At 36.8% G+C, this 25,970-nt stretch overlaps 1 protein-coding gene across 5 annotated transcripts in view; it reads left to right on the forward strand.

Annotated features, from left to right (window-relative positions):
* Window positions 1-25,970, forward strand: part of VPS13B (vacuolar protein sorting 13 homolog B) — an 868,795-nt gene that overhangs the window by 6,140 nt on the left and 836,685 nt on the right. For all 5 annotated transcript variants that reach the window (XM_055116771.2, XM_063606452.1, XM_057303059.2 and 2 more), the window contains exon 3: window positions 17,333-17,476. In XM_055116771.2, coding sequence (XP_054972746.2) covers window positions 17,333-17,476 — 144 coding nt within the window. The remainder of the gene's footprint in view (window positions 1-17,332; window positions 17,477-25,970) is intronic.

Consider the following 25,970-nt stretch of genomic DNA (forward strand, 5'->3'; position numbering starts at 1 on the left):
TGTGTCTTTGCTTATAAGTGATACTAGCCTATGATTTTCCTTTCTCGTAATGTGATTACCTGGTTTTGAATGTCATATATATATATTGGCCTTATTGATTTATTTGTGAGGTATTCCCTCTTTTTATAATCTCTAACAGTTTATGTAAGATCAATGTTAGTGGTTTTTTTAAAATTGTGATAGAATATATATAATACAACATTTATCATCTTAAACTTTTTTTTTTTTTTTTTTTGAGACAGAGTTTCACTCTTGTTGCCCAGGCTGAAGTGCAGTGGTGCGATCTTGGCTCACTGCAACCTCTACTTCCTGGGTTCAAATCATTTTCCTGCCTCAGCCTCCCAAGCAGCTGGCATTACAGGTGCCCACGACAACACCCAGCTAATTTTTCTGTATTTTTAGTAGCGATTGGGTTTCACCATGTTGGCCAGGCTGGTCTCAAACTCCTGACCTCACCCACCTTGGCCTCCCAAAGTGCTGGGCTTACGAGCATGAGCCATCATGCCTGGCCCATTTTAATCATTTTTAAATGTACGATTCTGTGGTATTACGTATGTTTACATTGTTGTGCAACCATCACTACTACTCATCTCTAGAATATTTTCGTCTTCCCAAACTAAAATTCTGTATCCATTAGACACTAACTCCCTATTTTCCCCTGTTCCCAGCCCCTTGCAACCACCATTCTACTTTATGACTGTATGAATTTGACTATTTTAAGTACTTCATATAAGTGGAATCATTCAGTGTTTGTTCTTTCGTTATTGGCATATTTCACTTAGCACAATGTCTCAAGAAGCTTATCCATGTTGTAGCATATGCCACTATGTCCTTTGTTTTTATGTCTAAATAATCTATTATATGTACATGCCACGTTTTGTTCATTCATTTATTCATTGATGGATAGTTGGGTTGCTTTCATCTTTTGGCTATAATGCTGATATGAAGGTAGGTGTACAAATATACCTGAGACTGTGCTTTTAATTTATTTGGGTATATACCCAGAAGTGGAATTGCTAGATCATGTGGTAATTCTGTGTTTAATTTTTTGAGGAATCACCATACTGTTTTCCACAATGATTGCATTGTTTTACATTCCTACCAGCAATGTGCAAAGGTTCGAAGTGCTCCGTATCCTCACTAACACTTGTTGTTTTACGTGTTTTTTTTTTTAAATATAGCTATCCTAATGGGTATGAAATGATATCTCAATGTGGTTTTAATTTGCATTTCTCAGATGATTAGTGATGTTGAGCCTCTTCTCATGTACTTATTAGCTATGTTTGTCTTCTTTGGAGAAATGCCTATTTGAGTCCTTTGCCCAATTTTGAATCGGGTTCTTTGTTTTTTGTTGTTGTTGAGTTATAGGAGTTCTTTATGTATTGTGGATATCAATCCCTTAGCAGATACATGATTTGCAGATATTTTCTCACATGCTGTCAGTGGCATCTTACTCTATAATAGTGTCCTTTGATGCACCAAAGTTTTTAATTTTGATGAAGTCCAACTTAGCTATTTTTCTCATTCATTGTCTGGATTTTTGCTGTCATATCCAAGAAATCATTGTCAAATCTAATGTCATGAAGGTTTTCTCCTATGTTTTCTTCTAATTTTTTTGTTCTTACATAGTATAAGGTAGTGTTGCAACCTTTCTCTCTTTTTTTAAAATGTGGATATTCAGTTTTCCCAACACCATTTGTTGACATCTGTACTTTCACATTGAATGGTCTTGGTACCTTTGTCAAAAATCATTTGACCATAGATGTGAGAGTTTATTTCTGGGCTCTCAATACTATTCCATTGAGTAATATGTCTGCCTTTATGATACTATCACACTGTTTGGATTATTGTAGCATCATAGTGAGTTTCAGAATCAGGAAGTGTGAGATCACCAACTTCTCAGTTTTTTAAGTGTTAGGAAGAATTAAACATGAAGTCATCTGGGTAATGATGTAAACTTATAAACTGCTGGTTTAATTTAAGACATATAGGATCATTTAGACTTTTATTTCTGGTGTTGTCAGTTTTGGTGAGTTGTATCTTTCAAGGAATTTCCCTATTTCTTGAAAATTAGGGATCAGCAAACTGTGTCCCAGGCCTGCTTTTGTAAATACAGTTTTATTGAAACATAGCTATTCATTTTGTTTATTGTCTATGGCTGCTTTCGCCCTAAAACAGAAGGATTAAGTAGCTAGGACAGAGATTGAGTGGCTTGCAAAAGCCTAAAGTATTTACTGTCTCCCTCTGTACTGAAAAAGTTTGCTGTCCTGCTCTAAATCGTTATATGTAAGGAATAAAGTTGGTTTTTTTGTTGTTTACTTTTTTATTTTTTGAGCCAAAGTCTCACTGTGGCTGGGCACGGTGGCTCACGCCTGTAATCCCAGCACTTTGGGAGGCCGAGGCGGGTGGATCACGAGGTCAGGAGTTCGAGACCAGCCTGACCAAACTGGTGAAACCCTGTCTCTACTAAAAATACAAAAATTAGCTGGGCGTGGTGGCGGGCGCCTGTAATCCCAGCTACTCAGGAGGCTGAGGCAGGAGAATTGCTTGAACCCAGGAGGTGGAGGTTGCAGTGAGCCGAGATCATGCCACTGCACTCCAGCCTGGGCAACAAAGCGAGACTCCATCTCAAAAAAAAAACAAAAACACAAAAAAACAAAGTCTCACTCTGTTGCACAGGCTGGAGTGCAGTGGCATGATCATAGCTCACTGCAGTCTTGACCTCCCAGGCTCAAGCTATCTTCCCACCTCTGCCCCCTCTGAGTGCCAGTGCCACCATGCCCGAATAATTTTTATACTTTTTGTAGAGACGAGGTCTCACGATGTTTCCCAGGCCAGTCTCAAACTCCTGGGCTCAAATGATCTTCCAACCTCAGCCTCCCAAAGTGTTGGGATTACAGGCGTGAGCCCCTTATGCCCAGGCTGGTGTTTATTATAAAGCTGCCTGATTTACAAAAATGTATCTGTAGGATCTGCTGTGATATCTTCTTTTCATGTCTGATGCTCGTAATTTGTGTTTTTTCCATCAATATTGCTAGGGTCTTATTAATTTTATTAATATTTTCAAAGAACTAATTTTTGTTTTTGTTGATTCTTTTTTGAATTGTACTTGTGCTTTGTCATTTATTTTTGTTCTTATTTTTATAATTTCTTTCACTTTTTTTGGATTTGATTTACTTTTCTTTTTTCTAGTTTCCTGAGTTGGAAACTTAAGTCATTGCTTTTTTTCAGTCTTTTTCTACTCAAATATATATATATAATGCTATAATTTTTTTCTCTAACCATATATTTAGCACTATCATGTGGGATTTCATGTTGTCTTTTCATTAAGTTAAAAAAATTTTATAATTTCCATTTTGATTTCTTTGATTATTGGGTTATTATTTGGCTTACTTAGAAGTATATTGCTTAATTTCCAAACATTTAGGAATTTATTAATTATCTTTCTGTTACTGATATCTAATTTAATTCCACTGTGGTCAGCAGCACATTGTCTGTATGATTTTAATTTATTAAAATGTATAAATATATAGTCTGTTTTTGTAAGTGTTTCATGTGCAATTGATAAAAAGTGTGTATTCTGCACTTGTTGCTGTAGCATTCTGTAAATATCACTTACCAGAAATTGGTCATTAGAGTTCTTCAAATCTTGTAAATCCATATGGATTTTCATTGTTTGCTTATTCTGTCAGTTACTAGATGATGAGGTATGTCTGGAGATATGGAGATTGTGAATTTGTGTATTTCTCATTTTTAGTTTTGTTAGTTTTCACTTTATATATCTTAAAGTTATGTTATTAAGTGTATACAAATTTAGTATCATGAATCTCATTGTTTAATATACTTGAAAAAAATCATTCTGAAAAGTGTCCCTCTTTTTTTTCTTTTTGGTATTGTGGTCCCTCTTTTTCCTTGTTTTGGGTTGGGTTTGATTTTGTTTTTCTACTCTCAAGGTGGACATTTTAGGTTATTGATTTGAGATCTCTCTCTTTTCTTTTCTTTTTCTTTTCTTTTTTTTTTTCTTTTGGACAAGGCTTGCCCTGTTGCCCAGGCTAGAGTGCAGTGTTGATCATTGCTCACTGCAGCTTCGACCACATGGGCTCAGGTGATTCTCTTGCCTCAGCCTCCCAAGTAGCTAGGACCACATACATATGCCACCATTAACCATCTCTCCTGCTTGCCCCTCCCACCCCTTCTACCCTTCCCAGCCTCTGGTCCAGCTGTAATTTTGTATCTGTTAATAAACATCTTCCTAGTCCCCATTTTTTCTTTACCTTCCTAGTATCTAGTAACCACTGTTATACTCTCTACTTCTATGATATCAACTTTTTCAGCCCTATGTATGAGAATATGCAATATTTGTCTTTCTGTGCTTGACTTATTTCACATAACATAATGACCTTCATTTCCATTCATGTTGCTGCAAATGACAAGATTTTTTTTTTTGGCATAATAGTATTCCGTTGTGTGTACACACCACATTTTCTTTTCTTTCTTTCTTTTCTTTTTGTTTTTTGAGATGGAGTCTTGCTCTGTTGCTCAGGCTGGAGTGCAGTGGCGCAATCTTGGCTCACTGCAACCTCTGCCTCCTGGGTTCAAGCGATTCTTCTGCCTCAGCCTCCCAAGTAGCTGGGACTACAGGTGCATGCCACCACACCTGGCTAATTTTTGTATTTTTAGTAGAGACAGGGTTTCACCATATTGGCCAGGCTGGTCTCGAATGCCTGACCTCATGATCCGCCTGCCTTGGCCTCCCAAAGTGCTGGGATTACAGATGTGAGCCACTGCACCCAGCTTATACCACATTTTCTTTATTCGTCATTCCTTTGTAGATGGATAGTTAGGTTGATTCCATATCCTTGTATTGTATATAGAGCTGCAATAAACATGGAGGTACAAGATATCTCTGTCATACTAATTTTATTTGTATGTACACCCAGTAGTGGGATTGCTGGATTATATCTAGTTCTATTTTCAGCTTTTTAAGGAACTTTTGTGGTGTTTTTTATAATGGCTGTACTAATATACGTTCCCACCAAAAGTGTGTAAGTGTTCTCTTTTCTTTATATCCTCAGCAGTATTTTGTTTGTTTGTTTGTTTGTTTGGGTAATAGCTATTCTAACTGATATGATACCTTATTGTGGTTTTTATTTCCATTTTCCCTGTGATTAGTGATGTTGAACATTTTTCATATACCTGTTGGCCATTTATGTGTCGCCTTTTGAGAAATGTCTACTCAGAGCAATTGCCTATTTTAAAATTGGAGTCTCTTTGTGCGTGTGTGTGAGAGCGTGTTTGTGTGTGCATGCGCACATGTGCGCTATTGAGTTGTTTGAGTTCCTTGTATATTATGGATATTAACCTCTTATAAAATACAATAAAATATTTGTCTAGACCAAAGTCCCAAAGCATTTTCTCTTATGTTTTCTTCTAGTAGTTCCATAGTTCCAGGAATTACATTTAAGTCTTTAGTCCATCTTGAGTTGATTTTTGTATATGGTAAGAGATCGGGATCTAGTGTCACTCTTTTGCTTATGGATATCCAGTTTTCATGGCACCATTGATTGGAGAGACTGTCCTTTCCCTAATGTGTGTTCTTCATGCCTTTGTTAAAAATCCATTGGCCATAAATATGTGGGTTTATTTTTGGTTTTGTTGTTCTGTTCTCCTGGTCTGTATGTCTGTTCTTATGCAAGTACTATGCTGTTTTGATTACTATAGCTTTGTAGTTTATTTTGAAGTCAGAAATTGTGATGCTTGCAGATTTGTTCTTTTGCTCAGAATTGCTTTGGTTATTCAGAGTCTAGTAGCCAAATACAAATTTTATCTTTGCTTGTTATGTATCTGTAAAGAATAGCATTGATAATTTAATAGGAATTGCATTGAATCTATAGATCTTTTTGGGTCATTTTAACAACAGTTTTTCCAATTCATGAACATGAGATGTCTTTCTAATTTCTTTGTGTCTTCCTCAATTTCTTTCACCAGTGTCCTGTCATTTTTTTTTTGTAGAGATTTTTTACCTCCTTGGTTAAATTTATTCTAAGGTATTTTATTTTTTGTAGCTATTGGAAATGGGATCACTTTCTTGATTTCTTTTTCAGCTAGTTTGTTATCGTTGTATGGAAACACTACTGATTTTTGTAGATTTTGTATCCTGCAACTTTACTGAATTTATCAGTTCTAAGAGTTTTTTGATAGAGTCTTTAGGTATTTCTGCATATGAGATCTTGTCTTCTGCAAATAGGGACAGTTTGACTTTTTCTTTTCCAATTTTGATCCCTGTTTCAAAAAATTTTTTTCCCTTGCTTAATTACTCTGGCTGGGACTTCAGTACTATGTTGAATAAGGGTGGTGAAAATGGGCATTTTGTCTTTTTCCAGTTCTTAGAGGAAAAGCTTTTTGGCCCATTCTTGCATTCCTGGGATAAATCCCATTTAATTATGGTGTATAATCATTTTGCTGTGCTATTAGATTTGGTTTGCTAGTATTTTGTTGAGGATTTTGCATCTATGTTCATCAGGCATATTGTCTTGTTTTCTTTTTCTGTTGTTTCCTTGTTTGGTTTTGTTATTAGGGTAATACTGGCCTTGTAGAATGAGTTAGGAAGGATTTTCTATCCTTCAGTTTTTTGGAATAGTTTGAGAAGAATTGGTATTCTTTTTCAAAAGTTTAGTGGAATTCAGTAGTGAAGCCATTCAGTCCCAGGCTTTTCTTTGTTGAGTGATTTTATTACTGATTCAATCTCATTACTCGGTATTGGACTGTTCAGGTTTTCTGTTTCTTCTTGGTTCAATTTTGGTAGATTATATGTGTCCGGGAATTTATTTGTGTTCTCTAGGTATACTAATTTATTGGTGAATACTTGTTCATAATGGTCACTAATGATCCTTTGTATTTCTGTGGTTTGGTTTCTTTTTTTCTTAGTCTGTGTAATAGTTTGCTGATTTTGTTTATCTTTTCAAAAAACCAGCTTTTCATTTTGTTGATCCTTTGTATTGTTTGGTCTCTATTTCATTTATTTTGTTCTGATCCTCATAATATCTTTCCTTCTACTAATTTTGTGTTTGTTTTGTTCTTGCTTTTCTAGGTCCTTGACATGCATTGTTAGGTTGTTTCTTTGAAGTCTTTCAACTTCTTGATACAACTGTTTAATGCTAAAAACTGTTTGTACTGTTTTTGCTATATTCCGTAGGATTTGCTATGTTGTATTTCTATTTTCATTTGTTTCAAGAAATTTTAAAATTTCTTGTTTAATTTTTTATTGATCCATTGGTTGTTCAAGAACATGCTGTTTAATTTTCGTGTATTTGTACAGTTTCCAAAGTGTACTTGTTACCGATTTTTAGTTTTATTCTATTGTGGTTAGAAAAGAAACTTGATATGACTTGGACTTTTTAAATTTTTGGAGAATTTTTTTGTGTGCTAATGGCAAGAATGTATCCCGCAGCTGTTGTTCTGTAAATATCTGTTAGGTCTATTTGGTCTAAAGTGCAATTGAAATTTGATATTTTTGGCTGATTTTCTGCCAGCGATCTGTTCAATGCTATGAGTGGGGTGTTCAAGTCCCCAACTATTATTGTAATGGAGTCTATCTCTCTCTTTAGATCTAATAATATTTGCTTCATCTATCTGAGTGTTCTAGTAGTGAGTGTGTATATATTTATAGTTGTTATAGATGCTTGCCAAATTGACTTATTATTATATGATGACCTTCTTTGTCTCCTTATATAGTTTGTGACTTAAAGTGTATTTTTTCTGATATAAGGATAACTACTCCTATTCATTTTTGGTGGAACTTTTTTCATTTTTTCATTTTAAGTTTATGTGTATGTTTACAGAAGTGAGTTTCTTATAGGCAGCATATAGTTGGGTCTTGTTTTATTTATTTTTTTTTTTTCCCCCGCTCCGAGACGGAGTCTCACTCTGTCACCCAGGCTGGAGTGCAGCAGTGCAATCTTGCTCACTGCAAACTCTGCCTCCCAGGTTCAAGTGATTCTCCCACCTCAGCCTCCTAAATTGCTGGGATTACAGGCACCCACCATCATGCCCAGCTAATTTTTGTATTTTTATGGAGATGGGGTTTCACCACGTTGGCCAGGCTGGTCTTAAAACTCCTGATCTCAGGTGATCTACCTGCCTCGGCCTCCCAAAATGCTGGGAGTACATGTGTGAGCCACTGTGGCCAGCCAGGTCTTGGTTTTGGTAATCCATTCATCCAGTTTATAGCTTTTAATTGAGGATTATAGTTTTTAATTTGGGGTTTTTATTTGTTTACATTCAAGGTTATTATTGATAGGTGAGGAATTTCTGTTGTCATTTTGCTAATTGCCTTTTTTTAAAAAAATATATATCCATTCTTCCTTCCTTACTTTCCTATTGTTTATCTTTGCAGTTTGGTGGTTTCTGTGGTGATAAGATTTACTTCTCTTTCTCATTTGTGAATCTGCTTCATCAGTGAGATTGACACTTCTTCATGTTTTCATGATGGTAGTAATAGTCTGTTCACTTTCAGTTCTAGGATTCCCTTAATCATTTCTTCTACATCTAGTCTAGTGGTGATAAATTACCTCATTTTTTGCTTCTCTGGGAGATTTTAGTTTTCCTTCATTTCTGAAGGGTAGTTTTACTAGATATGGTAATCTTGGCTCACAGTTTGTTTTCTTTCATCATTTTGAATATGGCATCCCATTGTCTCTTGGCCTATGTTTCTGCTGAGAAATCTGCTGTTAGTTTTATGGAGAGTCCCTGGTATGTTACTTCACACTTTTCCTATTTTTAAAATTCTCTTTGTGTTTGAATTTTGACAGTTTCACTATAATGTTCATCTTTTCTCAGTTTGACTGTAATGTATCCTGAGAGGACCTTTTTGGGTTGAGTCTATTTGGGAAACTTTGAGCTTCCTGGACCTGGATGTTTATATTTCTTCCGTGACTTGAGATGTTTTCAGCAATTATTTATTTAAATAGGTTTTATATGCTTTGTCTGTTCTCTTCTTCTGGATCTCCAAAAATACATGCTTTTTTTTTTTTTTTACTTAATAGTATCCCATAGGCCCTGTAGGCGTTCTTCTCATTCTTTTTAATTATCTGTTTTTTTTTTTTTTTTTTTTTTCGGCTAACCTGGGTACAGCAGGACCTCAAAATAATGTTCAGCATTGTTTAGTTATAATGTTGCTGAGACAAAAATGATTTCTGGTTAGGACCTCTGTCTTTATGGAGTTTGCTTGTTCTCCCCATGTCTGCATGGGTTTTCTCCGGATACTCTGGTTTCCTTCTGCTTCCCAAAGATGTGAATGTTTCGTTAACTGGTATGTCTAAATTGTCCCAGTATGAGTGAGTGAGTGTGTGTGTGTGTGTGTGTGTGTGTGTGTGTACCATGATGTAATGGTGTCCTGTCCAGAACTGGTTTCCACTTTTTACCCTGAGTGTCTGGATAGGCTTCAGCCACCTGTGACACTGAACTGGAATAAGCAGGTTGGAAAATGAATAATCACGTTACTATAAAATAAAAATGCGTAAAGTATATGATAATCATACAAATGCACAATATATTATGCGTTCAGAAAGCACTCAGTGATCTCACCATATTCATTTTTTTTTAACTGTGTGGCATTAGAGGATGCTCGTTTTCACTTTGCAAACATTTATTTCATGATTTCATTCATAACCATTGTGACTTCTGTCATTCACCAATTCATAAATTTGGTAAATATTTATTAATCTTAATTTTATTAATTTAGTAGTGTAATAATTTGATACTAATTTAATAATTTCATTAATCTTTCTTAAATGTACATATAACCTACATCTATTTCAGTATTTGATATTAGAAGTGGTTTGACTCTTTACAATATTGGTGATGTTTTTGTAACTAGACATAGGCTGTAGGAACTTTTGTTTATATCAGTTAGCCTAGGTAAAATTAGTTTTGTTACATGTTGTTTCATTTAAATCACAGTTTCCAAGAACCCACTGATGATGTCAGGTGAAGATTTCCTGTATTTCAAAAGACTTATGTTCAAGTTCACAAATTCTTCTGCTTGATCTAGTGTATTGCTGAAGCTTTCAATTGTATTTTTTAATTTTATTCACTGACTTCTTCAATGCGAAGATTTCTGTTTGGTTCTTTTTTATGGCATATATCTGTTCATTGAATTTCTCATTCAGATCATGAATTGTTTTTCTGATTTTGTTGAATTAACTATCTGTATTCTTTTGTATTTCACTGAGTTTCCTTAAGAAATTACTGTGAATTCTTTTCAGGTATTTTATAGGTTTGTCTTCCTTGGGGTATGTTATTAGAGAATTACTGTATTCCTTTGAGGTGTCATGTTTCCATGCCTTTTCGTGTTTCTTGTGTCCCTAGCTTGATATCTGTTTATCTAGAGGAACAACCACCTCTTCCAATTTTATGAAGTAGTTTTCATAGGAAAAAACTTTTTCCTGTAGATTTGACTTACAGTACTGGTTGAGTAGGGTGTTTAGGCTTTTTTCCTCATTGGGTGCAGTAGTGTAATTTCTATGTGATTTCTTCACCCGTCATCAATATCAGCATTTTCTGTGAGTGCCTCAGTGGGCTAGATTGTGGGTGTTTGTGGAGGCAGTGGTGTGGCTTTGCTTGGGGTGAGGAATGCTAGGCAGGCTGGTCCTTAGTCCCTGAGAAATGGCTGCTATTTCTCAGCTGCCATTTTCTGATTACAGTGTCCAAGGGATGTAGAGATGCCAGGGCTATTGAGCCCCAAGGCAGAATGCACTCCAGCAGTTGCTTCATTCTCCAAATGATATAGTACTGCAGCAACTTGGATCCTGAGGAATTCAGTGGATCAAATGCGAATTCTCTCTCTGGAGCAATCCAGCCTTATGGACCTCAGGTAGCTCCCTATACTGGACTCAGGGCTTGTGAGGACTGTGGAACTGCCCTGTAGCTTGGATTGCAAGTATCCACAGTGGTCATGGGGACTGCTGAGGATGTCTTGCTTAACTTTTCTCGTCAATAGGGAGTCCCTTCTGGCTCCAGGCTGATCTTGGCCAGGTGCTCTCCTTTCCCCTTTATGCTGACATGTGGAGTTTCTGTGCCTCAGAAGATCTTCATTACTTCCTGATGAGTTCCATTGTTCTCCCATAGACACTAAACTCAAACTGCTCTATTTGTTGTTTTGGTTTTTCTTTGTGGAGGAGATGAACATTGGGTACCATTTTGATTGAAGTTTTTAATCTGTTCACCTCTAATTTTTATTCATATGATTGGATTTACATTTATCATTTTGCTATTATTTTCTGTGTGCCTCATGTCTTTTTTGTTCCTCTGATACTTATTAATTTCTTTTGTAATAAATTGATATTTTTGATGTTCTATTTTAATTCCTTTATTGATTTTCAAATTGCTTTTGAATTTCTTTCTTTCTTTCTTTCTTTCTTTCTTTCTTTCTTTCTTTCTTTCTTTCTTTTTTTTGAGACAGAGTCTCGCTCTGTTACCCAGGCTGGAGTGCGGTGGCGCGATCTCAACTCACTGTAAGCTCCGCCTCCCGGGTTCACGCCATTCTCCTGCCTCAGCCTCCCGAGTAGCTGGAACTACAGGTGCCCACCACCACGTCGGGCTATTTTTGTTTTTTTTTTTGTATTTTTAGTGGAGACAGGGTTTCACCATGTTAGCCAGGATGGTCTCGATCTCCTGACCTCGTGATCCACCTGCCTCAGCCTCCCAAAGTGCTGAGATTACAGGTGTGAGCCACTGTGCCTGGCCCGAATTATTTTCTTTGTGATTGCTTGGGGGATTATAATATGCATCTGATTTACTGCAAACTAGTTGAGATTATTGATAACTTTATTCCATTAAAATAGAGAACATTTCTCTACTATAGCTCCATTTTCTTCTGCTGCTTGTGCTGTTATTGTCACATATATTGCATCGTGTTAAAAGTTCAACTATACAATTTTATCATTATTGTTTTATGCAATTTCCTTTTAAACCAGAAGAACAAAGGAGAAAAAAGCATTTATACTGTCCTTTACTAGTCACCAACATAATTACCTGTATTGTTTTGTTGTGTGAATTTGTTGTGTGAAGTAGCTGTTGCTACTTCCTTTCAGCCTAATGAACTTCCTTTAATATTCTGCTAGGAATCAATTATCTTATTCTTTATTTGAGTATATTTTAATTTGCTTGCATTATTGAAGGATAATTTTGCTGGATATAGAATTCTTGGAGAAATTAGGTGTTAATCTACTAAAAGTTTCCTTGTACCTGAAAAATTGTTTTTGTCTTTCTGCTCTCAATATCTATATATTTTTTGTCCCTGGCTTTCTGCAGTTTGACTATGATATATTTGGATTTGAATTCACTGATTGTTTTGCCAATTCAAATCTGCTGCTGAGCCCTTCTAGTGAATTTTTTATTTTGTTGATTGTACTTTCAACTCCAAAATTTTCATTTTTTTTGTAATTTGTTTTTATTGACATTTTCTAATTGATGAATCACTGTTGTCATATGTTTCTTTAATTATTTGAATATGAGGCTGGGTGCGGTGGCTCACACCTGTCTGTAATCCCAGCACTTTGGGAGGCTGAGGTGGGTGGATCACTTGAGGTCAGGAGTTCAAGACCAGCCTGACCATCATGGTGAAACCGCATCTCTACTAAAAATACAAAAATTAGCTGGGTGTGGTGGTGGGTGCCTGTAATCTCAGCTATTCGGGAGGCTGAGGCAGGAAAATCATTTGAACCCGGGAGGCAGAGGTTGCAGTGAGCCGAGATCACGCCATTGCACTCCAGCCTGGGTGACAGGGTGAGACTCCATCTCGAAAAAAAAAATTATTTGTATATGGTTTCCCTTATTTCTTTGAACATATTTGGAATTGATGTTTTGAAGTCTTTGTGTACCAAGTCCTGTATTTGATCTCCTTCACAGATAGTTTGTTTCTATTGACTATTTTTATTTCTGTACACTTTGCATGTGTCATAGTTGTTTGTTGTAAATTGGACATTTTGTGTAATATATTGCAGCAGCTTTGGATTTTGATTTCTTCTCCCCCAGGAGATGGTTGTTGTTTCAGGATTATTTGTTTATTGACTTGCCTCGACTAATTTTGTGATGTCTGTTTCGTGTGCCTTCTGATTTCTCTGCTCATTAAAACAAATTCTCTTTTCTATTTTTAAGCCTGGCATTCTAGGAATTTCGCTGGGTTACTTTAACTTAGTCATCAGCCAGTGATTGTTTGGAGGTTGTTTAAACCTTTGAGCTAGTTAGGTATTTACTCTTTGGCATGGGATATATACATTTACTGAGTAATACTTTCAAAGTCAGGAGATTATAAGTCTGTTTTTTTTTTTTTTTTAATTCTCTATGTTCATGAGGCCTCATGGTTAACTAGAAATGAGTAGCTTGCTAGTTACTGCCCTCTCTTTGTGGTTGCTTAGGGGATTATATCTGTGTATCTGGTGGAACAACAGATATACAGTCTTCTGAGTAAGTACTATCTTGCACATGCATACAACTTTCTAGACTACCAGTAATATATATGTGAGACCCTGGCAAGACCCTGTTGGGCTATATCATTTTCCAGATTTCTCTGTTAATTTTTGGGCTGGTTTGCTGTTTTGTTGCCTGACCCAAATTGTATTGTGACCCTATGCTAGCCTTACTCTTATTGCTGCTGAGCTGTCTGTTGTTTTTGACAACTTTGTCCTGTTTTGTCATTGCTTTTTGGGGAGAGGATTTGCCGAGCTCCTCATTCAGCACTCTTGAAGTCTTGTTGCATGCGCGCGCGTGTGTGTGTGTTCCTGTAGTAACAAACATGTGACATAAAATTTGTCATTGAGACTGGGCATGGTAGCTCGTGCCTGCAATCCCAGCACTTTGAGAGGCTGAGATGGGAGGCTAGCTTGAAGCCCAGGAGTTGAAGACAAGACTGGGCAACATAGTGAGACTCATCTGTGCCAAAAATTAAAAAAATTGGTTGGGCATGGTGACGTGCATATAATCCTAGCTACTTGGCATGCTGAGGTGGGAGAGCCCAGGAGTTTGAGGTTTCAGTGAGCTGATTGTGCCACTGCACTCCAGCCTGGGTGACAGAGTTAGACCTTGTTTCTTAAAGAGAAATGACCATCTTAAGCACTTTTAAGTGTATACTATATTACTATTAATTATATGCACATCCTTGTGTAGCAGATCTTCAGAACTTTTTTGTCTTGTAAAACTGAAACTCTCTATCTATTGAACCAATGACTCCCTTTTTACCTTTCCCCTGCCCCAGCCCTTGACAACCACCAGTCTACTTTCTAAGAGTTTGACAATGTTAGATACCTTATATATGTGGAATCATACAGTATTTATCTTTTCGTAACTGGCTTATTTTATTTACCATAATGTCCTCACGTTTCATCCATGTTGTGGTATATTATGGGACTGGCTTATTTTTTTAAGGCTGAATAATATTCCATTGTATGTGTGTATTACATTTTGCTTATCCATTCATCCTAAAATGAGTATTAGAGTTGCTTTTACTTTACAGCTATTGTGATTAATGCTGCTTTGAACATGGGTGTGTGAATATCTCCTTAAGATTTTCTTTTAAATTATTTTGGGTATATACCCAGAATTGGGGTTTCTGGATCATTGTAATTCTGTTTTTGATTTGTTGAGGAACCTCCATATTATGTTCTGTAGCAGTTGTACCATTTTATGTTTCCACTAAGAGTGTATAAGTATTCCATTTTCTCAACACTTACTATGTTTTTGATAACGGCCATTGTTATGGCTGAGAGATATCTCATTGTGGTTTTTTTATTTGCATTTCCCTAATGAGTAGTTATGCTGAGCTTCTTTTCATATACTTGTTGGCCATTTGTATATCTTTTTTGTGGACATGTCTTCAATTCCTTTGTCCATTTTAAAATAGAATTATTGTTATTTTGTTGTTGATTAGTCATAGGACTTGTTTATATATTCTAGATATTAGTACCTTATCAGATAGATGGTTTGCAAATATTTTTGTCCATTTCATAGGTTGTCTTTTTTACTCTTTTTCCTTTGTTGTGCAGAAGTTTTAAAATTTGATGTCTCATTTTTCTATTTTTGCTTTTGTTGCCTGTTATGTTCATTTTAAAAGTATCCCTTTTCTCTGTTATTTTATAATACCTTACCTAGAATGAGATTTTTTAGATATATTCAACTCTGTTCTGAAATTCTTTGCTACTAATATCCTTTGCATTATCATAGATGTTCTGATTTTAGGGATGCATTTTACATGATGTATTAACTAAAAGTTATACATAAATAAAGTATTTTTAAGTTGTAGACATATATTTCAAGAAGGGAAAAGAATGAAAAGAAAATTCCTTTTTTGGTTATCTTAAGGAAGATCCATTTGTTATAACAATCATCATTTGTGTTTCACCTTTTTCTATATATATAGTTGTTTATTTTTCTTTCCTCTGTGATTTTGAAATTGAAACTATCTTGCTTATAGTCAGATCATATGGCTCAAAATTCCATGTTCTAATCCAGAAAACCACCTCTTGTGTTACTGTTTGGTTAGTAGCATTCTGATGATACTAAGTTCTTGAGTTTGATTCAGGTGTCTTTAAACATTTGTACTCTGAGCACTCTGAGACAATCTGATTTATGCCCTTAGGCTGCAACTTTGGTAGCCATTTTGCAAATATATCATTGTTACACAAGGCGTAGGGTGGTAGAGGTGGAATTGTAATGTGCTCATTGTCCAGTTAGATAGATAAATAGCCAGTGGAAACATTTTCAGTGCTGATGATGGAAGTATAGAGGCAGTATTATAGTGGTTAATTGCCATGGCTCTGGAATAATATTTCTTAATTTTGAGTCCAGGCTCTCCTAGATGACTCGTTTTGGGAAGATTCCTGACCCTTCATGTCTCAGATTCTTCATTGTAAAATGGGGATAATGCTATTTACATTTTGTGATTCTTAGGAGGAGTAAATGATTGTATACGAGTAAGGTGCTTAGAATAGCGCCTGGTACATACTCAGTGCTTATTGCTTTTGTTACAGGCACTGATCAATATATAATCTTGTGCTAGCTGAACAATGCTTGAAGAAATTAATGCATTTTAAAAATACTGTGATAATGACAAATATCTAAAAATTGTAACATTCCATTAGCATAGAGTACTAACAATAGACTTAATAGCTGACCTTTAAAAAAAAACCCTCTGGTTGAAGAAACAAATTAGGCCCACACTTTTGTAATAATAATAATAATAATAATAATAAGCACCTTTATAATGATTTCTCTGTGAGGAAGGTAGTATTCTAAGCTTTATATAGATTAATATAATATTCAAAATGTAGTCTTTTTATACAAATTTTACAGATAATGAAACTGAGGCACAGATACAATAAACTGTCTGCTGGCTGCAGAGTTATTGGTCTTAATCACTTTGCTATACTGTCTGTATTTAGGCATATTGCTACTGTGTTGCTGAACCAACTAGGTAGACTAAAATGTGAATGAATAAGCTTAATATTTTTATTAACTTTCACAAATAGAGTTACAATAACTAAAAATGTGATAGAAATACATTTTTTTCTTCCTCCTTTGTTGATTTGTAAACAAATTATATCTAGAAGTGAGACAAATGAGCATAAAGCAATTTTGGTGACATTTTTCATGCCTAACCTTTTATCTAATGATAATGAAAAGCAGTCAGAAAACATTTAAAATTTATGACCAAGTAGTATCCAGTTCAATTTTACATTAGGTGAACTGGAATACTTTTTTTTTTTTTTTAAGTTGATCAGTTTTCATTTTGTCAGGTTATTCTCAAATCTCCAATTGAGCTCTCCTTTCAACTTGACTTAGAATACTGTTCTATTAGTTTAAAATATATTTTGAAGACATATTTTTAGATGGAGTCTTAAAAAATTACATCATTTCAGTTATTTGAAGTACTGCTGCTATATGCTGTTGCACTATCATATATCAGCCTTCATCATGTACTGAGTATTATATATTATTTCCATTCAGCAAAGTAGGAGACAGGCCTAGAGTGCTTAAGGAACTTATTAAATGTAACTTGTACCATAAATTATTGTTATTTATCATTAACTATGGCCTAACAAGGTATTTGATGCTACTTTTTGATAAACAGTAATTCTGAAAATATTTTTGTGTTGGACATTTTATTTCTCTTTTAAGAAAGGAATTTGTATATTAGAATGAAAAATATTAAGCACTAAACAATAAGTCCCTGAATATTCTTGTGTTGGAAATTTTATTTTTTAAAAAAGAAATTTGCATATTATAATAAAAAATATTAAGCACTTACTAACTTTTATGTAATGTTTTGTGTTTTAAGGAACTGAAATTACCATTCACTTTTTTAAGTGGACATATTCATGAATTGAGGATTCATGTACCATGGACAAAACTGGGTTCAGAACCAGTGGTAATTACCATCAATACTATGGAATGCATTTTGAAACTTAAGGATGGGATACAGGTAAGAAATTATTGAACCAAGTTGTTTATGTTTACTAATTTTAGTAGTATTTGACATTTCTTTACCTTTTCAAATATGCCAACTGTTACATGAACATATCTTAGCTTATATACTTTTTTTTTTTTTTTTTTTTTTTTTGAGATAGAGTCTTGCTCTGTTGCCAGGCTGGAGTGCAGTGGTGCGATCTCGGCTCACTGCAACCTCCTCCTCCTGGGTTCAAGTGATTTTCCTGCCTCAGCCTCCTGAGTAGCTGGGACTACAGGTGTGCGCCACCACGCCCAGCTAATTTTTATATTTTTAGTAGAGAAGGGGTTTCACTATGTTGGCCAGGATGGTCTTGATCTCTTGACCTCGTGATCTGCCCACCTTGGCCTCCCAAAGTACTGGGATATAGGCATGAGCCACTGTGCCTGGCCTTTAATTTGTATATGCCTGTTTAAGTGACATGACTATTTGCAAAGTCATTTTTAAATTTGAATAAAGTATGTAAAGGTTGTTTTCATACAGATTTTACTTACTTTGTCATAGCTCTACTAGGGACCATGCAGATTGCTTATTACTTACATCTACAATGAAAGTGCAGCCTAATTGTGTCCGATTTTTTACATTAACATTTTTAGATTTTTGCAAAGGACCTGTATGTATTTTTTCTTTACATAATTTTTCTAAATCTGAAGGGAATTTCTCAGGTTATTTTTTGGGAAGATGAAAATATATTTACACCAAATTTTATAATTGTTTTTGAAGTTTTGGTATAAGAAACTGATTTTTTCTTTTTTCAGATTTATTTATTTCTTCTCTGACCCATCTTACATTTCTTGCTAGTGTTTTTTTGCAGATGTAATATTGGTTTTAAAGAGTTTCTACCAAAAATTTTCCAATCTAGGAAAGCAAAATAGGTCAGGACCATAGCTTATTGTGGAGAATGTTTCCACTTTCACCTTGCAGAAGAGTAGTGTGTCTGTCATTCATTTTTATTAGGTTTTTTTTTTTTAGCACCCACTTAACATTTAACTTTTAGTTTTAAGGAAGATTTGCTATAATCAAGTAAATTGATAAGTATTATTAAAATGACTTCATATGAATCTGTAAGTTTAACGTATTGTAAATGTAACTTTAATCTTTGTGAAGTTAGGGTTATGTATGAACTGTTAAAATTATTTCCTATTTTAAGTGGATGCTTTGAGTGCCATATCAACCCAGTGGACTCAGATCTTTTTTCCATTTATGAAATCTTTGATTCCAAACACGTATTATCCAATTTAACTTAATATAGTTTCTAGAAGTTAATAGACCAATGTTATATTCTCATGAAAATGAAAAGTTACTTTGTGAACTTCTAATATTTGAGAGATTAATTTAGAAATCTGTGGATAGTTACATTACAACAAAGTTTTACTTTCCATTTATAGTTGGTAATACTTAAATGTTAAGTGGTTCTTAATTATTATCTTTTCTTGGAATTTATTTTTTTTCAAAGTCTGGACTTGGTTATACCACCCATGCAGTGTTCCATATTAAAAGAGAAAAAAAAAATCCAGACACTTAAGTATTTTTTCATTGAGAAGGTAGAAGTTTCAAGGCCAGATGTCCCTTAAGAAACATGTTTTAACAGAGGCAAATTACAACTAATTATAGAGGCTGCAGAAAAAGACTTGTAACACATGACTTAGTGCAACCTAGAACTAATACTTGATATTGGACTATGCAGATGGCTACTGCAGGAATGATCAGAGTTCCTGCTTGCATGGTATTTGAGACTTGAATTTTGTGGTTTGTACAGCAAAAGGTTAAATGTCATGAATGTAAACCACTCTCAAAACAAGTATTTTTTACAGATGTTTAAAATTTTTGATTAGAAAGGATTTTTGAAAATTGCAGTTGACATTTGGACAAATTATTTAGCAGTGTACACCTCTGGAGGGTAATGCTTGGGTTTATGCTAGTGATTGGAATTAAATTTTGCGTAAAAACATTGTAGATGAAACAGATTTTAAAATAGTTTATTTTCCTGTTTTAAGCTTTGATTAGTATAGTATGTAATTAAGCTGAAAATTATGCATGTACTAGTAAAACTGAATTAGTTTATATTCAAAGTATTTCAAGTTATTGCATTGTAGAATCACCACGAAGAAAAGACGTATTTTCTAAATAAAATTGGGGTTGGAATGGTAGGTTCAGTGAAGGGGCCTTTTAGAGTTACAGGTACTCAAAGATATGAATCTGTTAAAAAAAACTATTATGCATAGGAATGTATTGAAGTATGATTAAAAGGTAGGAATATGAGGCTTAAATCAGATAAGATCATTCCAAAAATAAGATTTTGTTAAATGCCTTGATAAGAAGGCATGTCTTGTTTGTGAAGGTCAATTTAATTCTACCAACATTTGTTGGTTGTCTACTCTGTACTGCACTGAAAAGCATTGCTAAAATATTTATATAATCTCAGCAAAAGACACTTAGAAAAAGAGATTCATAATGATTGTGATTCTAGTGGTCATGGTTTTAATATACTGCCTTAACATATCCTTACAATCAGTTTTACTTATAGAGATTTTTAGGATGACAGGGTGACCGAATTGTTGTGTTAGGTAAAATAAAGTCCATCTTGATGTTTACTCTGAATTTTTAAAAATATATTGAAACTTCACTCATGAAATAGTTGTTAACGATTTCCTATTCACTCTGAGAGATGTATCTATGTCAGTCATTGCCCTCACTTTTAAATCTTGCAGAGTTACTACTTGTAAACTGTTCATCCTGTTTTTGATTTCAGATACACAGTTTTTGATTCATGACACATCATGTCCATGCTAATCTAATAAATACTTGTTAACATAACTCAAGAGCTAAAACATTATCAGTAACTTCCATTTAACTATGTGCTCCTCTCCTTTTTCATATTCTTTTTTGTTCAGCCTCTAGGGGCCTCATCTGTAAAACAGGACAAGACTTGCTATACAATTTAAAAAATTATATGATTGATGTGCTTTCTTTGATCATTGAGTTAAGTCTTGGCTGGGCATGGTAGCTCACACCTGTAATCCCAGCACTTTGGGAGGCCGAGGCAGGTGGATCACGAGGTCAGGAGATTGAGACCATCCTGGCTAACAGGGTGAAAACCCGTCCTTACTAAAAATACAAAAAATTAGCTGGGCATGGTGGCCGGCGCCTGTAGTCCCAGCTACTCGGGAGGCTGAGGCAGGAGAATGGCATGAACCCGCGAGGTGGAGTTTGCAGTGAGCCGAGATTGTGCCACTGCACTCCAGCCTGGGCGACAGAGCGAGACTCTGTCTCCAAAAAAAAAAAAAACTTCTTCAACCTAAAGAGAGTAATAAATCTGTTTCTAAACCACCTATTCTGGTTTTTGTACCACCTGGAACATAAGTGTTAAGTCTTTTCATCTAATAAATGTAACTATTTGTAAGGCTGTTTATAGAAGTAATACTTATTTTTCTTAAAAAATTTGAAAAGTGGGAGGCTGAGGCAGGAGAATTGCTTGAACCCAGGAGGCGGAGGTTGTGGTGTGCAGAGGCCGCGCCATTGCACTCCAGCCTGGGCAACAAGAGTGAAACTCCATCTCAAAAAAAAAAAAATTTGAAAATCATCTTTTGAACCTAAAAATCTGAGATTATCTTCTAATAGGAGAAATACTTGTAGTTTCACTCCAGATTAAACTTATTTTTATGTATATATTCTTAACATCTTTCTCCTTTTTAGCTTAACTTCTTTTAAAATCATTTTTGCAAGTTTAATTTTATTTCTTTACTGTCATAACCTTCTAATTGTTGATATGGCTCTTTAAGATTACAAAAATATTCTGTTTGAAAACCTAAGGTGATTTTATCCTTTTATCTCATGTACCTATAGGTTTAGCTAGATTTTAAACAAGAAAGTGAAAATATTTGTATATGTAGTATTTTAAATTCAGAGATAGTTTTCTGTTTCCCATAAGCACGGATTCCTTTCTTAAACATTTTAAGTCAGATACCAGTAAGCCACTTTTTGTTTGTTTTGTTTCTGTTTTTGATACTGCGTCTTGCTGTGTTGCCCAGGCTGGTCTCGAACTCCTGGCCTCAAGTGACCCTCCTGCCTTGGCCTCCCAAATTGCTGGAATTACAGTCAAGAGCCACTGATTTCCAGTATTAATAAGAAAAAAATTTTGGTCCTGACAGCCCATAGATTTAGGTGACCTGATCAAAAAGTGATATGTTATTACTCTTGACTGTGGCATTTTATGTCAACTCTTTTTATAGTTTCATCTTGTACTTTATTTTTGTTTTTCTACAAAGTCTGTGTCAGTGTAATTAGACTTAAAGATCTGAGGCAGCTGTTTTGATTTGAATGTCTAATTCTGATGAAGGGCTTCAGAATTATTTTTTTCCCCTGTAGAGCAGGGAAATAAAGCTTTCTTTGATTGGACACCAGCACCTATCTGCTCTATCTAGCAGAACTTTTCTGGGATCTAGAGAATTTCCATACTTTCACAGGACAAAGTTTTTTTTTGTTTTTTGTTTTTTTTTATTTTGTTTACATTTAGATAGGATTTTTTATTTACTGGATGGTCATTTGATCTGGCCATCAATGTGCTCTGTTTACCATCAGGGATTTGATGGATTTACTTGTAGAAATTTTACATGTGATCATTGGAATTTTAAGTGTGGATTATTATGAATTAGTACAGTTGTGTTGGTAGACTATTAAGAATAATCAGTCTCTATTAATTGATTTAAAAAATCAATTAGTTAGAATTTGAGATTAGGAGGCCTGCAAGAGAGGTATCACCTCTCTCTTAGCTTGGCTGAAGTCTGTGTTTATCGTCACTGTTATTGGTGAGGTCATTGCTTGAATGTTATAATAAATGGCCTTCTAATTGGACTGACTCTAGACCATTACTCTTCCACACACACTCACAAATATCTCTTATTTTTTTGAAGCTCATGTGACCTGACTATATAACCATTTGTGGTCCTCTGATAGCTATCATCCATTGATTTTGTGGTCCCTCCCCCACTGTGACTGAAAATTTTGTTACCTGGTTCACAGACTTTTTTTTTTCCAATTGAAGTTCATCCATCTTGGGTCATTTCAGTGTCCATATGGATTCTTACATAACTCTCTAGCAACACAATTCCTTGATTTTTAACTCTGTCATCCTTATTTCTGTTCCATTTCAGCCAATCCCTTTATGGTTATGTTGTGGAGTTTGCTGTTCCTTGAAGCATTCTCTTTATTGTGGATCCTGTCTCTGTATCTTAAGTATCTCACTTTAACAGTATTCTTTCACTTCAATCTCTCATTTGATTTATTGGCACTTTGCTATCATTTAAAGTGCTTATTTCTCTGCTACATTTTGGGGAAATACTTTCCTGCAACCATGTTGCCCTCTCTAGCTTCTTTTCTTTTCTTTATAACCACATCCTTACTTTCTTTCTTTCTTTCTTTCTTTCTTTCTTTCTTTCTTTCTTTCTTTCTTTCTTTTTTTCTTTCTTTCTTTCTTTCTTTCTCTCTTTCTCTCTTTCTCTCTTTCTCTCTCTCTCTCTCTCTCTCTCTCTTTCTCTCTTTCTCTTTCTCTCTTTCTCTCTTTCTCTCTTTCTCTCTTTCTCTCTTTCTCTCTTTCTTTCTTTCTTTCTTTTTTTGAGACGGAGTCTGCTCTGTTGCCCAGGCTGGAGTGCAGGGGCGCGATCTCGGCTCACTGCAAGCTCTGCCTCCCGGGTTCACGCCATTCTCCTGCCTCAGCCTCCGTAGTAGCTGGGACTACAGGCGCCCACCACCTCGACCAGCTAATTTTTTGTATTTTTAGTAGAGACGGGGTTTCACCATGTTAGCCAGGATGGTCTCTATCTCCTGACCTTGTGATCCGCCCGCCTCAGCCTCCGAAAGTGCTGAGATTACAGGCTTGAGCCACCGCGCCCGGCCTCTTTTTTTCTTTTTTAAAATAAGTCAATGTTTGTGTGTGTGTGTGTTTTTGTTTTTAATTGAAACGAAATTCACATAACATACAATCAACCATTTTATTTTTGTTTATCTTTTAAATTGTTTTATTTCTATAGGTTATTGGGGAACAGGTGGTGTTTGGTTACATGAGTAAATTCTCTAGTGGTAATTCGTTAGATTTTGGTGCTCCCATCACACAAGCAGTATACGCTGTACCGAATTTGTGTCTTTTATCCCTTACCTCTTTCCCCCAAGTCCCCAAAGTCCATTGTGTCATTCTTATTCCTTTGCATCCCCATGGCTTAGCTTCCACATATCAGTGAGGACATATGATATTTGGTTTTCTATTCCTGAGTTACTTCACTTAGAATGATAGTCTCCAATCTCTTCCAGGTCACTACGAATGCCATTAATTCATTCTTTTTTATTGCTGAGTAGTATTCCATTTTATACACACACACACACACACACACACACACACACACACACCACACCCCGCCCCCACGGTTTCTTTATCCGCTCGTCGATTGACAGGCATTTAGGTTGGTTCCACATTTTTGCAATTGTGAATTGTTTTGCTATAAACATGTGTGTGCTTTAAACCCATGTGTGCAAGTATCTTTTTTGTATAATGACTTCTTTTCCACTGCGTAGATACCCAGTAGTGGGATTGCTGGATCAAACAGTAGTTCTGTTTAGTTCTTTAAGGAATCTCCACACCATTTTCTATAGTGGTTGTACTAGTTTACATTCCCACCAGCAGTGTAGAAGTGTTCCTGGTTTACTGGAGCCATGCCAATATCTATTATTTTTTGATGTTTTGATTATGGCCATTCTTGCAGGAGTAAGTTGGTATCACATTGTAGTTTTGATTTGCATTTCCCTGATTATTAGTGATGTGAGCATTTTTTCATATGTTTGTTGGCCACTTGTGTATCTTCTTCTGAGAATTGTCTGTTCATGTCCTTAGCCCACTTTCTGATGGGATTGTTTTTTTTTCTTGCTAATTTGCTTGTGTTCGTTGTAGATTCTGGATATTAGTCCGTTGTCAGATGTATAGATTGTGAAGATCTTCTCCGACTCTGGATTGTCTGTTTACTCTGCTGACTGTTCCTTTTGCCGTGCAAAAGCTCTTTAGTTTAATTAAGTCCCAGCTATTTGTCTTTGTTGTTTTTTTTTTTTTTTGAGTTTATTTATTTATTTATTTATTTTTTCTTATTCCAAAGTTCTTTTTTTTTTTTTTTTTTTTTTTTTTATTGATCATTCTTGGGTGTTTCTCGCAGAGGGGAATCTGGCAGGGTCACAGGACAATAGTGGAGGGAAAGTCAGCAGATAAACAAGTGAACAAAGGTCTCTGATTTTCCTAGGCAGAGGACCCTGCGGCCTTCCGCAGTGTTTGTATCCCTGGGTACTTGAGATTAGGGAGTGGTGATGACTCTTAACGAGCATGCTGCCTTCAAGCATCTGTTTAACAAAGCACATCTTGCACCACCCTTAATCCATTTCAACCCTGAGTGGACACAGCACATGTTTTAGAGAACACAGGGTTGGGGGCAAGGTCACAGATCAACATGAGCCCAAGGCAGAAGAATTTTTCTTAGTACAGAACAAAATGAAAAGTCTACCATGTCTACCTCTTTCTACACAGACATGGCAACCATCCGATTTCTCAATCTTTTCGCCACCTTTCCCCCTTCTTTCTATTCCACAAAACCGCCATTGTCATCATGGCCCGTTCTCAATGAGCTGTTGGGTACACCTCCCAGGCGGGGTGGTGGCCGGGCAGAGGGGCTCCTCACTTCCCAGTAGGGGCGGCCGGGCAGAGGCGCCCCTCACCTCCCGGACGAGGCGGCTGGCCGGGCGGGGGGCTGACCCCCCCACCTCCCTCCTGGACAGGATGGCTGGCCGGGTGGGGGGCTGACCCCCCTACCTCCCTCCCGGACGGGGCGGCTGGCCGGGCGGGAGGCTGACCCCCCCCACCTCCTTCCCGGATGGGGCGGCTGGCCGGGCGGGGGGCTGACCCCCCAACCTCCCTCCCGGACGGGGCGGCTGGCCGGGCGGGGGGCTGAGCCCCCCACCTCCCTCCCGGACGGGGCGGCTGGCCGGGCAGAGGGGCTCCTCACTTCCCAGTAGGGGCGGCCAGGCAGAGGCGCCCCTCACCTCCCGGACGGGGTGGCTGGCCGGGTAGGGGGCTGAGCCCCCCACCTCCCTCCCGGTCGGGGCGGCTGGCCGGGCGGGGGGCTGACCCCCCCACCTCCCTCCCGGATGGGGCGGCTGGCCGGGTGGGGGGCTGAACCCCCACCTCCCTCCCGGACGGGGCGGCTGGCCGGGCAGAGGGGCTCCTCACTTCCCAGTGGGGCGGCCGGGCAGAGGCGCCCCTCACCTCCCAGACGGGGTGGCTGGCCGGGTGGGGGGCTGAGCCCCCCACCTCCCTCCCGGACGGGGCGGCTGGCCGGGCGGGGGGCTGACCCCCCCACCTCCCTCCCGGACAGGGCGGCTGGCCGGGCAGAGGGGCTCCTCACTTCCCAGTAGGGGCAGCCAGGCAGAGGCGCCCCTC

This window comes from Pan paniscus, chromosome 7 (assembly GCF_029289425.2).
Source record: "Pan paniscus chromosome 7, NHGRI_mPanPan1-v2.0_pri, whole genome shotgun sequence".
Taxonomy (NCBI): Eukaryota; Metazoa; Chordata; class Mammalia; order Primates; family Hominidae; genus Pan; species Pan paniscus.